The 22,120-nt window shown below is 32.6% G+C and overlaps 1 protein-coding gene across 1 annotated transcript; it reads right to left on the bottom strand.

The window, feature by feature from the left end:
* Positions 1–275: 275 nt before the first annotated feature.
* On the bottom strand, positions 276–3,811 carry LOC114195405 (low-temperature-induced cysteine proteinase-like). The gene is made up of 5 exons (XM_028085865.1): positions 3,284–3,811; positions 1,736–1,971; positions 1,486–1,626; positions 911–1,363; positions 276–717 (listed from the first exon to the last, which is right to left on the bottom strand). Exons 1-5 carry the CDS (start codon positions 3,759–3,761, stop codon positions 640–642), a joined length of 1,386 nt encoding a protein of 461 aa, XP_027941666.1. The 5' UTR covers positions 3,762–3,811; the 3' UTR covers positions 276–639.
* Between the last annotated feature and the right edge of the window lie 18,309 nt (positions 3,812–22,120).

Here is a 22,120-nt window from a genome sequence, read left to right as displayed (position 1 = left end):
GATCAGATAAGTATGCTACCCTTACGTTTCAGTATATAAAGGTTTGGTAAATTTTGTGTCAATTGCCTGATTGTTGAAGTTCCATGACCAACATGCAGTGTAAATCCAATGGTTGTTATCCTAATCAAACTTCATATTACTGTTTTCTCAAACTGTATATACCATCAAATCAACGATTTACTTCCATCAACTATAATATCCTCTCACAGCAAAAAGCAGCTAAACTAAGCAGAATGCAACAAAGCAGGCACATGAATCCGGTGTATTCCAACATATAAGGAAATAAGATAAGATAGCATAACATGTGAATATGGGAGAAATGCAAATATAACTTCAATGTAGCATAATTTACAGAACTTGGAAACTAACAGCAATGAAATATGTTCGCCATTTGGAGTTTAAATACAAATACAAGAGCATCATAAATAATATGGCCCTATGTACACAGCCAATGTTCGACTGAAATTTGATGAGGATAATAAGTCTGTTTGTGTATCATAATAAAATGATACAAATTTGCATGTTACGTGCAATATTAAGTGAAAGTAAAGTAGAAGTGTATCAGTTAGTGTTTCCATCCTCTTCTTCCTTTTACTTCATCACTGGCTCCTTCTGCACGTATGCATTCCCCTTCACAGCTTAAGCATTGTTGAAGGACCCATGGGGTTTGGCTGGAGTACGCCTCAATGCCTTCACTCCAAATGGGTTGTTCTCGCTCTGTCATTCACAGAAAATTCAGATAAGTATACACATGATACAATAATGAAGTATCAAACACCAAAATCCAAGATAGAATTAAATGCAAATGCTTAGTTCAACCTCAAAATTTAGTTCAAAATGCAAGCATGAAAAACATTAGAAGGTCATGTCATGGTCATGGTCATGGTCATGGTCATGGTCATGGTCATACCCTGAGACAAGTTCCAGCTCTGGTGTTGCAGATGGGATAGTCATGGGGGCAGCAACTGTAGTGGTCATCACAGCAGGTAGCACCTTCAAGAGGACAGCAACCCCACTCAAAACAAGCGTTTCCAAACTCGAAAATGCAGCAACAAGTTGCGCTATCTGAACAGCTGTAGTAATTATCACAAACATTTGGTGGCTTCACGGGTGAAGGGGGTGAGGGTCCAGGATTGGGTGGGTTTGCACCATTCTTAACGGGATAAGATGGCTCGATCGCAATTCCACACTTTCCTGATCTGCTGTTACCCAGATTTCTTTCCATTCTGATGTACCCTTCCTCTCCCCAATCAGCACCCCATGAATTCCTCACAATCCAATAATCATGACCGTTGTCTGTACCATACCCAACAGCCACAACACCATGATCCAGTGCTGTTCCACATCTTCCAGAGAACACACCCTGACAAATATGAAATATACTGAGTAAAAACCTATTTTGTTTAAAATCCAATTCCACTTCTTCTATGCAATAGGCACACTTTCTTTTCCCAGATCATGGATAAAATCAAATTAGAAACTTACAGATGAATAAAGTTGAAATTCCCTTCCTCCTCCTTCAATAGCAACGCTCACAGGCTGATTTGCAACGGCCTTTTTCAATGCTGACTCATCATAGGCTTTAACATCTTCATAAGAATCAATAGAAACAACTTTGGCATTTTTCTGCATATTAGCAAAATAACCAAACAAAACAAAAGAACATAAGAATTTGATTGATAACTATATTTTAGAAGCAATTGTTTTCTTAAAAAAACAGGACCAAGTTACTAACCCTGTACTGGTCACATGTACCATCTACAGCACGGTAAGGGTAATCCTCCTCGGAATCAATGCCTCCATTGTTGATGATGAACTCAAATGCATAGTCCATAAGTCCTCCATTGCATCCCATGTTATATCCTGTATCACAATCCACCAATTCTTGTTCTGATAATGAAATCAGTTCGCCGGTGACTATCTTATTGATTCCTTCAACAGCACCAATTGCTGAGAATGACCAACAGCTCCCTACATTAAACAAAAAAAAAACAGTCATTCAACAAATCTCAAACTAACATTAAAAAATCACAGGTTGTTAAGACAAAGATCACCGCAAGAAACTCATTTGTCACACTGAAGCACTCTCCTGCTCCTTGCTCTGTTATAATTCATGCTTCACTTCATCCTAGGCTAAAGTAACTTTCTTTAAATTATTATTTTTACCTGTTTAGTTTAGTCAGGTAATATTCATTTTTCTTGGACCACAAAAGGTAAAAAAAAATGGTATGATGCACAAAGACAAAGAACTGTAATAGTGATTGGTAGGTTGTAAGTATTCATGGGTCCTGAGGAATCTCTGTAAGGTTCATTGGCACCGAACTTTTTATCACATCAAGGTATTATCAGAAATCACGGGCCATCGTGCTACTTTTGTAATCCTGATCCAATTACGTAATAATGGGGACAAAAGGGTTGGGTAGGTGGGTCTCAATTAAAACCTTGAATTGAGGTTTCAAACGTAAGAAATATTGAATGAATTTATCCGTTAGATGTTTTCATTCCCTATATTAATCAATAAATCAGGTGGATGTTCAAGCAACTGCAAAGCAGTCAATCAAATATGACCACACAAAAATATCAACAATTAGTTAAAGAGAAAGCGAAAAAATCGTAACTTTTATCATTTTTCAACATAAAGAAATAGGAGCTATTCTTTTTGGTCACCCTAGATATTTTCTACAAACAGGTAGAGGATCAAACAATAAATCGTATGCACACATTCAAAATTACAAACAATCATTGATACAAAAAAAAAAACAGAAAAAATATTGTTCTGGAATCGGATGGTTTGGTTTGTTCTCAATATCAGGATTCTAACTCAAGGTCAACGGATAAACATAGAACAGCCCCACGCTACTTGATTCAAAGTGATTTTTTTTCATAAAAAAAATTATTAAATCACATTCGAAGAAGGATTCAATCCAACATGCAAAATTCGTCACAACACTGCGAGCAAACCACGACAATCATAGTACTACGATCAGTCAATCAACAGTCGAAGTACTGCGGTCGGGATAAGTAACTGATCCAGGATCGAGTGGGTTAAGGAAAAAGCGTGACGGAAGAAAAAACCTCAAACCATTGACTAAAATACAATTTGGTACCAATTAACCTACGCAACAAAACAATTAAAAAAAATAATTGCAAAAACAGAGATTAATTAAACACGGATCGACGATGATAAATTAAAAATCAACTTATTTTTCTCGAATTGAGAAAAAAAAAAGGATAAAGAAAAGCGTAAGAAATAAGTCACAATAGAGAGTGGCACAGTGCTTACCGCAGCTTCCTTGGTCTTTGACTGGGACAACAGCACCTTCCTTCCTCCAATCAACGGAATCTGGCAGTGCATCCCCGACACGTGGCGTGTAACGATTGCTCGGGGTCCTTCCCAACCTCCGCTTCGGGTCGATCCTGGTTCCCAAGTACCTGGCCCTGTACTCCTCGTTGGTCAGATCCGCGAACCGGTTCAGTCCCAACCTGTAGGTTCGGTTATCGGCGTTTGTCTCGTCGATGAATCGCAGGTTGTCTTTGAAGATCTGAAACCTCTTATCCTTCTCCCCGAGCGCGTTGTACAATTTGCCGTGCTTCACGAGCCACTCCTCGTACAGGGACTTGACCTCCTCCTCGGTGCGCCACGTGGCCTTGTCCCGGTGAGCGTTGTCGTAGGAGATTATGGACATGTCCAAGGCTGAAGAAAGCGCGAAGAGCGCGAACAACAGCATAATCGCCATGTTCACGGAAGTGGAAGAAGCCATGTTTGATGAAGAAGAGAAAGAAAGTGTGAGAGTGGTGAAAAGGTGCACTGAACTTGACCTTATAAAGAGAAAAGAAGGAGAGAGAAAGAGAGGGGTTGGATAATAATTGGATTAAAATTTGTTTATTTATTTATCTAAAATAAAATAATAATTGATGAAGATTAGGTAGCCAATAATATCGCGAAGGACGTCGAGCAGAATTAGTAATTAATTATTGATAAGTAATTACCCTAAATGACCAATATAACCTTTAGATAACTAAATTCCTGAATTATAATATTAACAATATAGATTTAGATTTTAATAAATTCACATGCAGAAAAGGTTTGGTTATGGGAATATCAAAAATATAAGAGGTGGATCGAGAGAGGGAAAGGGCACTTTGGGGATAATAAATTTGGTCACTTATCTCACGCGCGCAACACCAAGGTCTACACACTCATTTTCTAATTCCATTCACATTTTGCAAATTTAGACTTTTATCTAATGAACAAAATATTTTTTTAGTTTTATACATGTATACCTACTTTTTTTTACTCATGTTTAAATTGTGCTGTTTCGAATCCTCTAATTACATCAATACTTATTTTTAACCAGTTAATTGTGAAAGATTAGTGGCTCAAATTATTGTTAAGATTTATTTAAAAGAACTCTAATAAACTACTTTGTTCATCTAAAAAATTAGTCATAATTAAGATGACAAATAAATTTATGTTCTTAACTGTTGCTGAACTTGTTATAATATTGATTGAAATATTTTAATTAATTTAGCATGGAGTTTATATATGAATAATGTTTAAATTTTTAGATCAAGTGTAAGATATTAAGACTTGTATGTACATCATCCTATCTTCATATTTATTTTTACTAAAAATTATTAAAACCCTTTTTTATTTATTAAGTATGTCTTGAAATTTATTTTATTAATTATACTTAATGTTAGAAGAAAGAAAATATATTTTTTTCTCATAATATAATGTATTTAATAATCATTTAAATAAGTACACTGAGTATATTGTTATTAGACAGAAACAGATATAACACAATTTTTATAACTATTTGAAACATAAATAAATATAAATTTTCTCTTAAAAAGACATGTGCACTTCTCCAAATGCCATTTCTAATAAATATACATTGATTTGGTATTGCGATAGAGTTGACCAAAAGTAAAAAATTTCTTTACCATTTTTTTTAGTAGGGTTTCATCATCCTCTCTTAAGTGGGATCACAGTATGCAAGATTAACAGAAAAATATTACTTGATCAAATATTTTGAAACCATAGTTCCGTAAAAAATATATTTTATTTGTAATGTTTATACACATTTTTATGCATTGTAATTTGTTTTTATTTATTTTTAAGAAAATAACATTTTAATCAATTATGCATCTATTCTCCCCCAGTTTTTAATTTTATTTAGAAATTGAGTTACCATGAGTCACCAACTCCACTTTACTTATTAGAATGTAAAGCTAAAAGTATAATATTTTATCGAGAGTAAAAGATATTTTATATATTAACATAAATAATATTATTTAAAAATTTCGTAAATTAGTTTATAAGAATATTAGTAAAAGGAATATACAGGAAATAGACGATCTTATTGATTCGATCAAAATTTATCGCAAGTCGAGATGATTTCTTTGGATTTGGATTGACCTACGATAGGTAGTAGGCCGATCTTGAGAAAGGATATGGACTGACCTTGAACAAATATACAAACTGACTTTGAACCAACCACGATAAAAGATATGGATGAATCTTGAACCGACCTCGCGAAAAGATATGGACCGACCTTGAGAAAGGATATGAGCGATATTATCTCGATAATTTGTTCTAGACATCTTTAAACAAAATCGTTATTTTTCTACCTAGTTAATCAGTTACAATAGAAATACATTCACCCAAAATTTTAAGAAGAGATGAGAATTTGGGACGTGAAGAACCATGTTTCTACTTATAAATACAAAGGTTTTTTTCAAAGAAAATTATGGACTTTTTCTTGACTAATATCTCACTTTTATAAAAGTTACAATTTATCTTTTATTTCTCAATTTACGAGCTGGTTTAGTTTTCGGAACATATTCTTATCATGAAAAAATTGTATTACGAAAAAAATTATAGTATTTAACATTTGTTTTAACATAATTTAATAAAAACATAATTAATTTATTAAGGGTAAAGGTTTATGACCCATGCAATGCATAAATACACGGTGAATATTTAAAAAATAAGAAATAGAAAGTACATGTAAAATTGCTCCTCAAAGTCTGAGTTCACACTGGAACAATAAAAAATCTATAATATTGCATCTCGGGATTCACGCGCGCGTGCTTGGCGCGTATATTTAAATATGTCTGTGTCTCTTCATTGACATTAAAATATCTACCCTCATTACCACAAGTTGTACACATTAAAATGTTATCTTTTGTCATCTCAATTTAATTAATTCATAATTATATTAAAATTTAAACATCACAGTTATACACTTCACAATTTAGTTATCATAATTTTACATTTTGAATGATAAAAAATCACCATCTATTCTATAATTATAAATTGTAGCTTAATTATATTTTATATCTTGATAAATTTTAAATTCTTTTTATAAATTTTTTTATATATTAAGTATTAAATAAATTTAATTTTTTCAAATAAATTTCAGCTATTATTTCTTTTTAATGTAGATGTTAAATGATTAACGTGATTATTATTTTATCATGTCTTTTTATTTATTTATCACTACAAGTCAATATGTTTACATTTTATCAACATATTAAATGTTTATAAAAAATGCATATTTTAAAAATAAATCTTATTATTTATGTAAATTAAAATGTATAAAAAGTTTAAATTATAGTATTAAAGCATGCAGTGAATTTTTGAGTGATAATTGAATGCGAATACATAACTAAAACTATTTAAATTATACAGTGGATTATACTGTAAAAAACAATTAAATTAATTTCATAAAAGATCTTCGACCACTTTCTATGACTTAAAGAAAACAGTAAACCTTGAAAACACTTGCTTATATTGTAAAAAAAACATAATAATAAATCGTCTGATAAATATGGGTTATCATCATATGTAATCGAGAGTTCCAATTTTATTCGGTTGTTTTGAAATTGCAAAGAATGTTAGTCCGAAATTAAAAATAAATAAACTTTATCCGTTATCTAAATTTTTTCTCTTCTATTTTTGGCACTTATCTTACACTTTTATATTTTTAAACACATTTCGTTTTCAAATTCTGCATCCGTTAAGATTCCTTGCGTGAGCATGCTGTTTTTGTTAAATCTTTTTTTCAGTCAAAACCTTTCCATAAATAATTTATGTGTTTTTAGAATGTTAAAATAGAACATAATAACTAGAATAATCACAAACTTGACAAAGCTAAAGTTGAAAATGTTAAATAAAATTTATTGTTTTTTTCTAATCTTATCATCACAAAAAATCGTTTATATAGTTTAAAAAATTTCACCAGCTACCATAAATATAGAAACGAAGAAAGTCGTATGCGAATAAAAGCATGCCACGTCTTCTGCCTCCATTGGCTTACTTCCGTCGTTGAGTGGGAGACTGTGACAGTCAGACATTTTAATTAACTTTTTTTCCTCTCTTTATCCTTTTCTTTGAATAAATAAAGTTATTTTAAATGTTTATCGCATTTTCTGTTTTTGGGAATAAATAGCATCGCAAGCAATACATTGTAAATACGATACTCTTATACGACCCATCGTCACCTTGAGTCCATTTTCTTTCTAACTTTGTGTGGTATAAAGAACAGGACCCACATGAAGATTGTTTTATTCTTTTCGTTTTAAAAATCTGTTATTGCATTGCAAAATTATTTCTAGGGCACACAAACTAAGTATCTATTCCATCTTAAGAGAGTTTATAGTTTTATAAATCTGAAAATGTTATTTTTGTTAGGTCTGAGGAGGTTTATTTAGAATCCTTGTCCTGATATCATTTGTTAGGTTTAAGAAGGTAGTTTCATTTGGGAAAACAAATATCAATCAGATATGAGTTTAACTACATAAGATATTGACACAATTTTCAACCTAAAACCTTAAGATAATAAGTTTATGGATATTTATCCTTATATTGTAACGTCCCATTTAATTATTAAACAAAATTAAAGGAAACGTCACACAAAGGATAGTGCAGTAGGGTAGCCTTGGGGTCCTTAACCCAACCCCTACAACCTGGGCACACCACGATGCCAACGGAAACCAGATACAAGTCTAACAAAAGTGTATAGTAGAAATGCATAAAACGATACATGGGCCATAGCCCTCAAGAAAACATGAAGAAAATAACTCCAGCCCAGATGGCTAAGCAGCGAAATCACCATTGCCTTGTTGGTCACGAGAACCTCGCTCATCTGCTCCCATCAATCAAATTGATGATCATCGCAAGAAAAAACAACCACCACATACAATACAACCATACAACAAAACGGGTAAGCTAGAGCCAATAACATATTCATCATACAGTCAATTATATTTTCACCATCCCATATCCATACAATAACCAAGCATGTCATGACTCTTCATTCAATACACTACGACTCGACTCGACTCATCCGGATACGTATAACCTGATCGAATTCAACGTACGCTTGCACTTGTGGTGGATACCTTTGCTCACCCCCGAGCTGCTCACCCCCGAGCTATGTGTTACAAGTGTTACGATGAATCAAATTTCCCTCACCACAAGGTTAACCCTTAATAAATTTTAGGCCTCCTGCTACTCTCACCACAGGAGTCAGTCCGCTCCAAGTGAGACTAACTGGCCCCTTAGAGTGTCAGAATGCAGTCCTTACCTTGAATCCTTACCTAGTTATACAAATGGGGCACCACCATGGGCACCCACTAATAGGGCCATGAAATTACGTCCCGACCACTGAAGCGCAACCCCGGAGGTCCCACCTAGAGACCCCAAGGAATTACACGCTGACACGGACCAACATTCATAAAGCAGCAGTAAGAGAACATCAAAATCATATTTACAATTCCATACCAATCCCTGAGATTAATTCCTCATACGCATCACATTTTGAATCCATACATCTGATCATCACCACCCCATGAGTCTAGGGCCTCATCTCATATAAATACCATGTTCCTTTAGTTCCAAAACACTCATTCATCTCACATGCCAAGTTCCCACAACACCCATCATTCATCATTTATGAATCATGTCACGCATACATAGTAATCCATTAGGCATATATCCATACATATGTACATGTATCTCATCATGGCAATCATACCCATACAATTCCAATCATATGAGTGTAAACACACAACCAAACACAAAAATAGTCTCGCCCAATCCCTCACTCAGGCTGAAGGGTCTCGCTCAGGCGAGTCCCCTTCGCCTAGGCAAGAGCTCGAAAAGGGCATTAGGAAGCAACGCGGGATCTTGCTTAGGCGAGACCCCTCTCGCCTGGGCGAAATGCTCGCTCGCTCAAAATAAGGAGCGGGTCGCCTGGACGACCACTCGCGTAAACTGGTCTAGGCGAGCCCCTGTTTGTCTCGCCTCGCCTGAGCGAGATTAACAGGTCTCACCACTGTTTCACCTGCAGCAGCCATGTTTTCCAACCAAACAACTCATGCAAGATATTCTCACGCATCAAAACGAAAGATCAAACCATAAAATCAACAACCAACTCATACACAGTTCAAAAATGACTCGAAACTAGAAACCCTAACTTCCCGTACCTGGAAAAGGGCTAACAGAGCTTTGACACGGGACCTCGGGGCGCAACAACTCAAGGATGGCTTGCAGAACTGGCGGGACAGCGGAACAGAACTAGGGAAACCGAGTTAATGGAGGCTTTTAATCGAAAATACAAAACAAGATAGCAAAAGGGAACTAGCACGGCTGGGAGAGACACTTACATGGAGTAGAAGTTCCTTTAGCTTACGTGACAGTGGAACAAAACCCTAGCGGAGGAGGTGACGACTGCAACTCAAGTTCCCTGAAAATGGAGTGAAAATGTGACTTAGGGCAACTAGAAAGGATTTTATCTACTAGGCCAACCCCTTAAGCCCACTTACAAGGGCGACCCTTTAGTTTAGGGCAGAAATAATAAAGCAAATTTTTATGGGCCTTACATATATAATGATCTATTTTTTCATCTATAATCAATGTGGCACGTAGATTTACACTTGGATTCCTAACTATTTTTATTCTATTTTATCTTTAACTTAATTGGATTCAAATCTTATGGACTATTTCGCTTGTTTATCTTGTATGATCATGGATTAGGAAGCCGGTTAACTAGTTTATATTTTTTAAAAAATGAATATATATCAAACAAGATACAAGAATTTTTAGGAGAGAATGTAACTTATATAATATGTTGGTTATAAAACATGTTAATAAAAAACAAAAAGTCCAATGAAACTATTAAGAATCTAGACAAAAATCATAAAAATATCTACATATAATACTTTAATTCGGTTAAAAAAAATACAAACTCTAAAGATTAAATAAATATTAGCTAAGATTCGAAAATAACGTAACAACTAACTACAACTTATAAAATACATATCTTACTATGAACAAATTCAATCAATTATAAATATTTCAGTTTAAAACCCTAATAGTTATGTAGGTAACTTTTTTTTTTACTTAAAGAAGAACATAAATTAATTTTTCTCTCACGTAAATTCTCGTCAAATTTTAAAATAAAGTAATTAATTATCAAATAACACAACATAACTTAATATGTAAGATGTTCCACACTTTTTTCACGAAATAGTAAACCGATCCACATTATTATATCTAACTTTGCTTATAAAAATAATAACAATAAATAGAATTTCAACTCCAAACACACTATATACTATCCTAAAAATAGGCTGTTGTTTATCAATATTCATATTTTTTAAATATTTGTACTATATTATAAATTAATAATATACGTAAATTAATTAAGTTTATATATATATATATAATAATAATAATAAAAGTAGTGAGAAGTACATAAATATCAGAAGTAAAAGTTATAAACAAAAATAGAAAAAAAGAAAAAAAAATCAATTCCAAATTTATACAAAAAATATATTCAAAATAACGATTATTTCTAACAAATCAACAATTATATTGAAAAAATTAATTAATAATGATATTATAATTTGTTTTGTAATATAAAGTTTCTATTATAAAAAAATCCCTTGCTACGATATGTATATAATTCATATTATAAAAATGTTCTCAAAGTTTTCGATTTTGAAGAACAAATATCAGCAGAGTTATACAAAAGCATCCTTTCCTTTAACTTGTTCAATTTTACAGAAACGTATATAAATTTTTTTATCAATATTACATTATTTACTCTTTTGCTTTTTTTGTTAATATTTTCCATGAAGTGTTTGAAAGGAAAATATTTACCCATCCTGTTTCATGTTGAAGAACATATTAAAGAGGCACAAAAGATATATCTTCGATATATCTAAATTGGAAAACAACATTTATTTATTTAAAAATAATAGCGTTAAAAAGTGATGGGGAAAACAACAACAAACAATATACCAGAGAATGCAGCGGATATAATTTCCCCTAACTTGCAAGAATCTATGAGGAGCAATAATCAAAGAGCAGCAATAATAAATCACCAAAAGCACAAATAAAGGCACCAAGATTTTTAACGTGGAAAACCCCTCAAATCAAGGGTAAAAACCACGAGTCGTCCAGACCAAAGAAATAGCTTCACTATGATCAACAAGAGTACAAAAGAGTCTCAATCAATAGCACAAATTAGTGCCAACACCCAACCAAATAACAAAGCAACAAAGCTTTCAAATAGAGAAGAACAAGAGAGGAAAACCTCTACAAATCACTGCTGCAGTGCGAAATTAATATCTCCCAACTCAGACCTCGTATCAAAGATCTGACCGGTCAGAATGAAGAGCAATGAGTTCCGAACCTGCTGTAAAAATTTCAGCCCGATCCAACGGTGAACGAATCCGCAGCGCCGAATTTACTGCGACAGCTCTATGAAAAACGTGAACAGAATTTTCCCTCTACCTCTCCCTCTATGTGTTAGGGCTTTCAGTGTATTCTGACTCTATTGTTCTGCCTCTCTCTTTATTTTATAGCCTCCTCTCCACTAGGTTTAAGTGAGACATGGGCTTCTCAAATTTTGGGCCTTTTCTCCACATAGGAAGGGAGCCCAATACCCAACAAATCTCCCCCTCACAACTATGTGGAGATAACCGCCAAACCGGCGATCTCACAACAAACTTCAAACTTTCCTCTTGGCAATGCTTTAGTCATCATATCAGCACCATTATCATCTGTATGAACCTTTTTCAACTCCAACAACTTAGCATCCAAAGCATCACGTATCCAATGATACCTCACATCAATATGTTTGGATCTAGAATGAAAAGTTGGATTCTTACCAAGATGGATAGCACTTTGGCTATCAACAAACAATGAATAGTTATCTTGCCTAAAACCAAGCTCCTGCAAGAATTTCTTCAACCATAACACCTCCTTGCATGCTTCAGTAATAGCAATGAACTCTGCTTCTGTAGTAGACAACGCTACACACCTTTGTAGTCTTGATTGCCAAGCCACAGCTCCCCCTGCAAACTTTATCAAATAGCCCGAAGTGGACTTTCTGGAATCAATATCCCCAGCCATATCTGAGTCTGAGTAACCCATCAAAGTAGGTTTATCACCTCCAAAACAAAGCTTCATATCAACTGTACCATGAAGATACCTCAAAATCCATTTCACAGCATTCCAATGCTCTCTACCTGGGTTTGACAAAAATCGACTAACTGTACCAACAGCATGTGCAATATCTGGTCTTGTACACACCATCGCATACATCAAACTGCCCACTGCAGATGCATAAGGAACTCTACTCATATTGGTCTTCTCAACTTCATTTGAAGGACTCTGTTTAAAACTCAGTTTAAAATGAGTAGCAAGAGGAGTACTCACAGCTTTAGCATTTTCCATCTGGAATCTCTGCAACACCTTCCTAATGTATTGCTCTTGTGATAGATAAATCTTCTTTTCTCTCCTATCACGTGAGATATGTATGCCAAGAATCCTTTTAGCAGCTCCCAAGTCTTTCATGGCAAAAGACTCGCCAAGTGTCTTCTTTAACCTGTCAATTTTGGAAATATCTTTTCCAACAATAAGCATGTCATCAACATATAATAACAGGATAATAAAGTCATCATTAGAAAAACTTTTAACAAAGACACAATGATCAGAAGTAGTCTTCTTGTAACCTTGCTCACACATAAAAGACTCAAACTTCTTATACCACTGCCTTGGGGCCTGCTTCAAACCGTATAGACTCTTCCTTAGTCTACACACATAATCTTCCTTGCCTTTAATAAGAAAACCATCAGGTTGCTTCATGTATATCTCTTCCTCCAAATTACCATGAAGGAAAGCTGTCTTCACATCCATCTGCTCAACCTCCAAATCAAGAGTAGCAGCTAAACTTAGCACAGTTCTGATGGATGACATTTTCACCACAGGTGAGAAAATCTCATTGAAATCAACACCCTTTTTCTGTCTGAAACCTTTCACCACTAATCTGGCCTTGTACCTTGGAAGTGTAGAATTTGAATCTTGTTTCACCCTGAAAATCCACCTAGTTTCCAATGCCCTTTTGCCCTTAGGCAATTTCACCAAGTCGTAAGTGTGATTATCATGCAAAGATTTCATCTCATCTTGCATTGCATCCAGCCACTGTTTCTTCTCTTCACTATCCAAAGCCTCTTCAAAACACTCAGGTTCTCCACCGTCAGTCAAGGTTATGTACTCATCACAGGAATACCTTGTAGAAGGTTGTTTTTGTCTATTAGACCTTCTGAGTTGGACTTGAGGTGATTCAGGTATATCACCAAGATCGTCATCATCATCATGTTCCTCTTGAGCATCATCAATTGGAACCTCTACTCCACTTCCAAACTGTTGATCATCAACATCACCATGTTGCTCATTGTCTTGAGCTTCCGTTTCAACATTCTCCAAATTGTGAGTGGGCAACCTCATCGGATTACCATCAGTGAGATTACTGTCTTTCTCGGGTGTGGTCTTCTTCACCTTATCAATGTCTTCAATGGTCTGATCTTCCATGAATTGTACATCACGGCTTCTAACAAGCTTCTTCTCAACAGGATCATAAAACCTGTAGCCAAATTCATCCTCACCATAGCCAATAAAGATACATTGCCTTGTCTTTTTATCTAACTTGGATCTTTCATCCTTAGGAACATGAACAAATGCCCTGCAACCAAAGACACGCAAATGATCATATCTAACATTCTTACCAAACCAAATTTTGTCTGGCACCTCAATATTCAAAGCAACTGCGGGACTGAGATTAATAACATGCACAGCTGCAAGCAATGCCTCTCCCCAAAAGTGCTTAGGCAACTTTGCTTCTGAAAGCATACATGTAACCCTTTCAACCAAGGTCCTGTTCATCCTCTCCGCTAGACCATTCAACTGAGGAGTTTTAGGAGGAGTCTTCTCGTGTCTAATACCATGCTGCCTGCAATAAACATCAAAAGGTCCACGGTACTCACCACCATTATCACTACGGATGCATTTCAGCTTCTTACCTGATTGCCTCTCAACCATAGCATGAAATTCCTTGAACTTTTCAAGTACTTGACCTTTCCGCTGAAGAGCATAGACCCATAGCTTCCTGGAACAATCATCAATAAAAGTAACAAAGTAAAGTGCACCACTAAATGACTTTACCTTTAATGGGCCACAAACGTCAGAATGCACCAATTCAAGCAATTCTGACTTCCTTGAGGGAGGATGCTTCTTAAAAGATACTCTGGTTTGTTTACCAGCCATGCAATGAGAACATTTCTCCAATTCTGCATTTCTCAATCCCATAAGCACATCCTTTTTAGCTAAGCAGTTAAGCCCTTTCTCACTTATATGACCAAGCCTCCGGTGCCACAAAGATGCCTCCATATACATAGCATTCACACTGTCTTTAGCAACCAAAGCTTTAGTCCAATACAATTTAGATTGTCTCTCCCCTCTGGCCATAACCAAGTTACCTTTAGTGAGCTTCCATTTACTAGAACCAAAGTGATTGTCATAACCACAATCATCAAGCAACTGCACAGAGATTAAATTAAAACGAACATCTGGAGCATGTTTGACTCCTTTAAGCAACAACTGCACTCCCATGTTGGTTTGCAGGCAAACATCACCAACACCAATCACTTTAGACTCACCATCATTACCCATCTTCAACACTCCAAAATCACCAGAAGTGTAAGATGTGAAGAACTCCTTCCTAGGTGTAACATGCAGTGTAGCACCACTATCAATAATCCACATGCTCTCATCAGATACAAGATTAACGGACTCAAAGTCACGAAGAAGAACAAGATCACCATCTGTAGCAGTAGTGACACGATCATCATCATCATGATCATTCTCTCTCTGTTTGCCCTTCTTGTCTTTGTTCTCCTTTTTCCACTTAAAACAGTATTTCTGAATGTGTCCAGTTTTATGACAAAAATGGCACTCTAAATTCTTGTATCTTGACTTGGACTTGCTCCTACTCTTCTCTCTACCACCTTTATGTTCCTTTTTCTGACTTCTCCCCCTAGCTTCTGTAACAAGCATCTCAGACTGAGATGAAGAACCATGTGCCTTCCTTCTCATCTCTTCATTAAGAGCACCGCTCTTTGCCATCTGAAAAGAAACAACACCATTCGAGGCAGAGTTCGTAATTGAAACCCGAAATACCTCCCAAGACTCTGGTAGAGTATTAAGCAACCATAATCCCATAACTTCGTCATCAAACTTTATGCCCATTCCTGACAATTGATCTAGGAGCCCTTGAAACTCATTTAAGTGATCAGAAATAGAAGAATTCTCCCTGTACCTCAAATTCATCAAGCAATTTAACAAATACAATTTATTATTGCCCGACTTAGAAGCATACAAAGACTCAATCTTCTCCCACAAAGCTCTGGCATGTGTCTCATTAGCAATATGATTATAAACATTATCTTCAACATATTGCCGAATAAAACCACATACCTGTTGGTGCTCAAAGTCCCATTCTTCTTCAGACATAGAATCTGGCTTCTGTGTAGCAAAGACCGGAAGATGCAATTTCTTGACAAATAATAAATCTTTCATCTTGCCCTTCCACAAATGATAATTTGTACCATTCAAAGCAACCATCTTTGCATTTGCCTCCATCATTCAAGCAAGTAAATATAGCCCAACCAAGAGCTCTGATACCACTCTGATGGGGAAAACAACAACAAACAATATACCAGAGAATGCAGCGGATATAATTTCCCCTAACTTGCAAGAATCTATGAGGAGCAATAATCAAAGAGCAGCAATAATAAATCACCAAAAGCACAAATAAAGGCACCAAGATTTTTAACGTGGAAAACCCCTCAAATCAAGGGTAAAAACCACGAGTCGTCCAGACCAAAGAAATAGCTTCACTATGATCAACAAGAGTACAAAAGAGTCTCAATCAATAGCACAAATTAGTGCCAACACCCAACCAAATAACAAAGCAACAAAGCTTTCAAATAGAGAAGAACAAGAGAGGAAAACCTCTACAAATCACTGCTGCAGTGCGAAATTAATATCTCCCAACTCAGACCTCGTATCAAAGATCCGACCGGTCAGAATGAAGAGCAATGAGTTCCGAACCTGCTGTAAAAATTTCAGCCCGATCCAACGGTGAACGAATCCGCAGCGCCGAATTTACTGCGACAGCTCTATGAAAAACGTGAACAGAATTTTCCCTCTACCTCTCCCTCTATGTGTTAGGGCTTTCAGTGTATTCTGACTCTATTGTTCTGCCTCTCTCTTTATTTTATAGCCTCCTCTCCACTAGGTTTAAGTGAGACATGGGCTTCTCAAATTTTGGGCCTTTTCTCCACATAGGAAGGGAGCCCAATACCCAACAAAAAGTAGCACGCACATTTTGAAGACGGGTGACACAATGTCTTATTTAATACGATATTTATAATTTCTTGTTAGGCAATATCAAATTCATAATTTAACTACACAATCGATGTGATGTTTAGATTTGAATTGCGAAACATTTGTACCTTTCACATTGTTCCAAGTGTGAAGTCTTCGCGTTAAAGACAGCAACGTTATTAGTGATGGAAATGATTTTATAAATAATAAATTTGGACAAATTTTTTAAATAATTTTAAATTTTATTTTTTAAGTAATTTTTTTTTATTTTTTATTATCAATATTTTAAAATTATTTAAAAAATAAAATTTTATATTATAAAAAAAAGTTATCAAAATTTACACGAAAATATTATGGTCTAATCCATTATAAACTATAATTAACTAAGACAATTGAATTTGTGTCATGCAATGTGATTTGTATTTGAGATATTATTTGTTTCTGACTTATGCATCTTCATTATTTCCCTTGTGTTAGGTTCATCAGTTGGGAAAAGATGTTAACACAATCACGTGTTCCTGTTAGTCAAGACTACCACATTCCTTATGAATTAAGAGTGCTCTCATTTTCCTTTTAGTTGATTTTGTTTTTTTAAATAAGTCTTTCGATAACAAACTAAAATTTGTTATTGTTTCAAAATTTTGATATACTATGATTGTTAAATTATTAAATAGTTATAACTTTTTAAATTTAACATTAACTTTTTTTACATGTTAAATATTGTTTAAAAATAATATTTAAGTTATTTATACAGTTTATCACTTTTTAATTTAAATGTTAACGTGAATATCATATAATACCTACAAAAATAATATAGTAAAATTAAAATGATTATGTTCATTCAAGTTTAAAATTTGAAAATCAAAATAAATTAAAATTTGAACAATAACGAATTTAAGTTTACATTTAAATTTAAAAACTAAAAAAATATTTAATTTTTTATTTTTTAAAAGATTATCTATGTTTTCTTCCCAAATTATAAAACAATTTTAATTTTTAATCATATTTCAAACTTTAATCGCATTAAATATTCGTATTTAAAAATATATAAATATAGTCTCCTTTTACATGATAAATAGAGAATCACACTATTATTTTAACAAAAAATTCACTTGTCACATTGAAAGACTATTAAGACTGAAAATAACTACATTTATATATTTCTTAATTTTTTAAGTTCGTCATAAAAATGAAAACTAAAATTACATTGGGGAAAAATGTAATTAACTCTTGTTCAGAGGGTAAATACTGAAATTAAGATAACTGATTAAAAAAATAAAAACTAAATCCACGTTTAATTTATTTAAAAAATAAATATCGTACAAAAAATGAAGACAGTCTCATTTATAAATAATGAATAAAGTGATAGGTGTTTGATGTTGTTGTAACAAACCTTATCTTGAGCATAGATTCAATATTAGTAAAACACAAGCCACGTCACTCTTTTATCCTTCAACCATATAAAATATCTCAACATAATTGATTGGACCACACAACTTCCTTGTTTGAAGTTTATGAGTGTACTTTTAGATATTTTTTGAACTTTTGAAATTCGAAAGGGAAAACCGATTTAAAAAATCGGCTTAAAAATTTTGTTTAATCATTGGTCTTTTCGAATCCATTCTTTTGCTTTAAATTTTACAATCAAGAGATTCCATTTCTTCTCTGTTCCCATTGATGTTATTTGTAGTTATTTTTAGACATAAATAAAAAAAAAAAAAATCAGAGGGTTTAGGTGAGTAACTTAAGTTTAACCAATTAGACGAATCAGATCACAACAAGTTTGCAGATTATCTAATGTTAGAAGTTATTATGATATTACGTTAGAAATGGATTTTAAATCTCAATTTCACAAAACTGATTATTTATAAAATAAGATTTACACCTCACTTATATATTATAAAATTAATTTATTTCTAATCAATACGAAATTTTTAACATAATATATCTGATAAGTTAAGAGATTGACCTGACGAATTTGATCCGCTTTAATATCGCTACGAATAATAATGACACGGGAAAAAGTAAAATAAAACAAATAGTGTTAAAAGATGAGAGATTTCTACAAATCGAACAACATTTAGACTTTCTGAACAATAAAAGAAGAATACTTCATAAGAATTCTTGATGTTTTTATTAATAAAAGCATAGACCAAATTACAATAAGACAAGTTTACGATAGGCACGTATGGTGGCGTACGAAGGTTCTCTGTGGTTTCCCATACGAAAAAGATTCTACAGTGAAAGTTCATACACTCGGACATCATCTTTATTAATATTAAAATTTATTATTTTATATAATATTATAAAATAAGGAATAGGTGAAAATAATATTTCATAGGTGTATATCAAATAAAGTTGTATATCAAACAATATAATATCAACTTATTGGAACAAAAGTAAATATAAAAACGAAAACACATTGTATAAAAAATCAAATTACTAATTATAACCTTAATTTTGTTTTAAATATCTTGTGTTGATGTGTTATTTTTATTTTTAATAAAGATATTATAAGACACAGTGTAAGTTAAGATTAGACATATAAAACATGATAACTATATGAGAATCGAAAGTAAAATGAATATAATTACAATAAGTTAAAAGATTAAAAGAGTTTTAAATCAATTAAAAATATCTTAAAATAAATTTTATAAAAATATCTTGTAAGCGCATTTGATTTTATGTTCATGTGTTATTTTAATTGATAATTTTACAGAATTTTGAATTTAATCCTTGACTAACTTTTAATTCATATAAGCTTTAAACAATGCACTACGAGGCATTTCAGCATTTCAAAAGTCTTGTAATGTACTTACACTTTAATCCATATAAACTCCAAACACTACGTGATAAGTTTAATATATATTTCTCTTCTCATGTGAATGCATTGCAAAAATTAATAAAATAACTACTTTCGTAAAAATGGGTATTACCACATAAATAAATAAATCTCGATACTATTTTTTATTTCGGATTAATTATTTTTATAATAGTAAACGCAGCTTTGTTTGACTAAATTTTATGGCCATAATTTACTTGTAGACTTTATAGCCCCACATGCTCAATATCTTACCATATCTTCTAATTAGTTTAATACTATTTACGAGAATCATAATATTAAAAAGGTATTTCTCCACAATGATTCCTTTTAAATATAAAAACATTCAATTCAAATGAAGAAGGTAACTTATAAAAAATTTAGATATTTTTATTTTTATAATATTATGTAATAATTTATATTATTATTCCAAAAAAATGTAGTTTATACGCATCCAAATTTGCAAATGGCCATGTTAGATGCAAATTGATGAAATTATTATGAAACTTTCCAATCGTTACGTTTCCAACTGTGCCTATATCTGACATTAGACAGAGACATCAAAGGAAAAAAGACAACAAAAAAGGTTTAGCACGACAGAAACCGGAATCGGAAAATTTTAATAAATTGATCATGTTTTTTTATTGATTTAAAATGAATTAATATACTCCTTACGTCAAAATTATGATCATAGTAAGATATGATTATTGTTGTTTAATGTCATACATCATTAATTTTAATTTTATATATCCTGAGCTTAAATTAAGCTAATAAAAAAGGTGGAGAGATTCTGAAACGTGATTTTTTCTTCTTATTTTGTCTGTGTTGGTTTTTTTTTACTTCTTGGTCTCTATTACTTAAGAAGTGTAACGTGGTGAGAAGAGGATAAGAAGTTGAGAATTAGACGCAATTAAGATATTTGTGGTTGAGTTGGGCGAACATAAAATGTTAAGATTCATCGTTTTGTTTTGGTCGTAACTGCTTTATCTGTGTTTCAAAGATTCGATTTTGTTGTCTTCTGCACCCCACAACCATTGGAGTGAACCTTCCTTTTTGTGTTGCAACTTGTTTCATTTTCTGTTTCTAAAAAGTCTATTTCTTTGTATTATAGGTTAAATTAGTAAAATATGACTTACAAGATTGAATATATAATATTTTTTATTCAAGTTTCACATTGATCATAATGATCATTGATATTTGAATATATAATTATTCATTGATAATAATGATCATTTATATAATATGTGATAACAAAGATTGGAATCAGCGATATTTTCAACTTTTACTGCGCTACCAAAAAAGTTATTATTTGATGTATAATCTTAACTCATTGAGTTTTATAATTATTCTAAGAATACGGGTTGAAGAATATTTCGTATACTTTTTTTAAACTTTTTAATTACTTATATAAGTGTTTATAAATTTTATATTTTTAATGTAATAATTAAAAATACACATCACTATCGTTTTCAATTTCTATAATATTTTTAGTCCAGCTAATAAGAATGGACATTTTTTTAAAGTATTTCGTATGTATTTAGCAGATACCTGTCTGTTTTTTAGTCATTTAAAAAAAATAGAAACTATAATTTATGATAAATTAGGTTAATCAATTTTGACATCATTCCAGACATACTATTTCAATCACATCCTTTTACTCCAATTAAATCGTAACGTTGAATACTGATCAAATGTTTATTATTTAATATTTGAAATATATATATTTTTTGGTAGATGTTTTTCTTCATCAAGTTATGATGAGACTCTAAATAACGAGAAGAACAAATAATAAGGTCCTATTTTAGACTGATGCTATTTTGAGGAAGTAAATTAATAAAAGCAAATCAATACTTAACGCACAAATTAAGAGATTAATAACAAAATGATTAAATTTGTAAAAAAGACAAAAATCAAATTATATTTATTAAAAAAGTGAGATTAAATAAAATAATAAATGAACATATATTAGCCAAAAGTAATCCACCCAATTTAATCATGATACATTAACGGTGTAAAAGTTGTCATATAATATATATTACAAGTGTTAATTTTTTAAATATTACTTTAATAATTATACTCGTGGTGGTCGAAGAATTTGAGTACATTACACAGATTTATGTTCAAACCTCGATATGTCAGCTTCTTCCTGCACCTCCATAAATTATCTTGTGTACCCTTGCATAAAGAAAATTCACTTGTTTTTTTATTGTCTAATTTAGAAGTCAAAAATCATTTTTGAATTACATAATTTGAAATTATTTTTAACTTTCGGATTATGCACTTAAAAAATAAAAAAATAAATTTTTGATTATACAATCTAATATTTAAAAATGACTTTGTACAATTTGAAAGTAAAAAATTGACTTCCAAAAATTTGAAAAGATTAAGAAAAAAATATTTTCATATTATATAATTCAAAAGTTGTAAGCCCCTTTTTTTCCAGTGTTATAGAGTTCTGGGCCTGGCCTTTTCGGAGGCCCAAGGCCAGCCCTACAGTAGGACCCCATACCCCACTTGGTTGTCTCATTTGACTCTTGTCACCTTTTCAGAAACAA

The sequence above is a fragment of the Vigna unguiculata genome, chromosome 8 (assembly GCF_004118075.2).
Source record: "Vigna unguiculata cultivar IT97K-499-35 chromosome 8, ASM411807v1, whole genome shotgun sequence".
Lineage (NCBI taxonomy): Eukaryota > Viridiplantae > Streptophyta > Magnoliopsida > Fabales > Fabaceae > Vigna > Vigna unguiculata.
The sequence above is the reverse complement of the archived record's forward strand: the minus strand, read 5'-3'. Positions and strand labels throughout refer to the sequence as shown.

Bases quoted from the DNA above. Each gene is read 5' to 3' on its own strand.
- LOC114195405 (XM_028085865.1), bottom strand. From the start codon at position 3,761: ATGGCTTCTTCCACTTCCGTGAACATGGCGATTATGCTGTTGTTCGCG. The intron at 1,364-1,485 runs GTAAGTTTCTAA...CATATTTGTCAG, and splicing joins AATTTCAACTTTATTCATCT to GGTGTGTTCTCTGGAAGATG. The intron at 718-910 runs GTATGACCATGA...TGTGAATGACAG, and splicing joins GAGCTGGAACTTGTCTCAGG to AGCGAGAACAACCCATTTGG.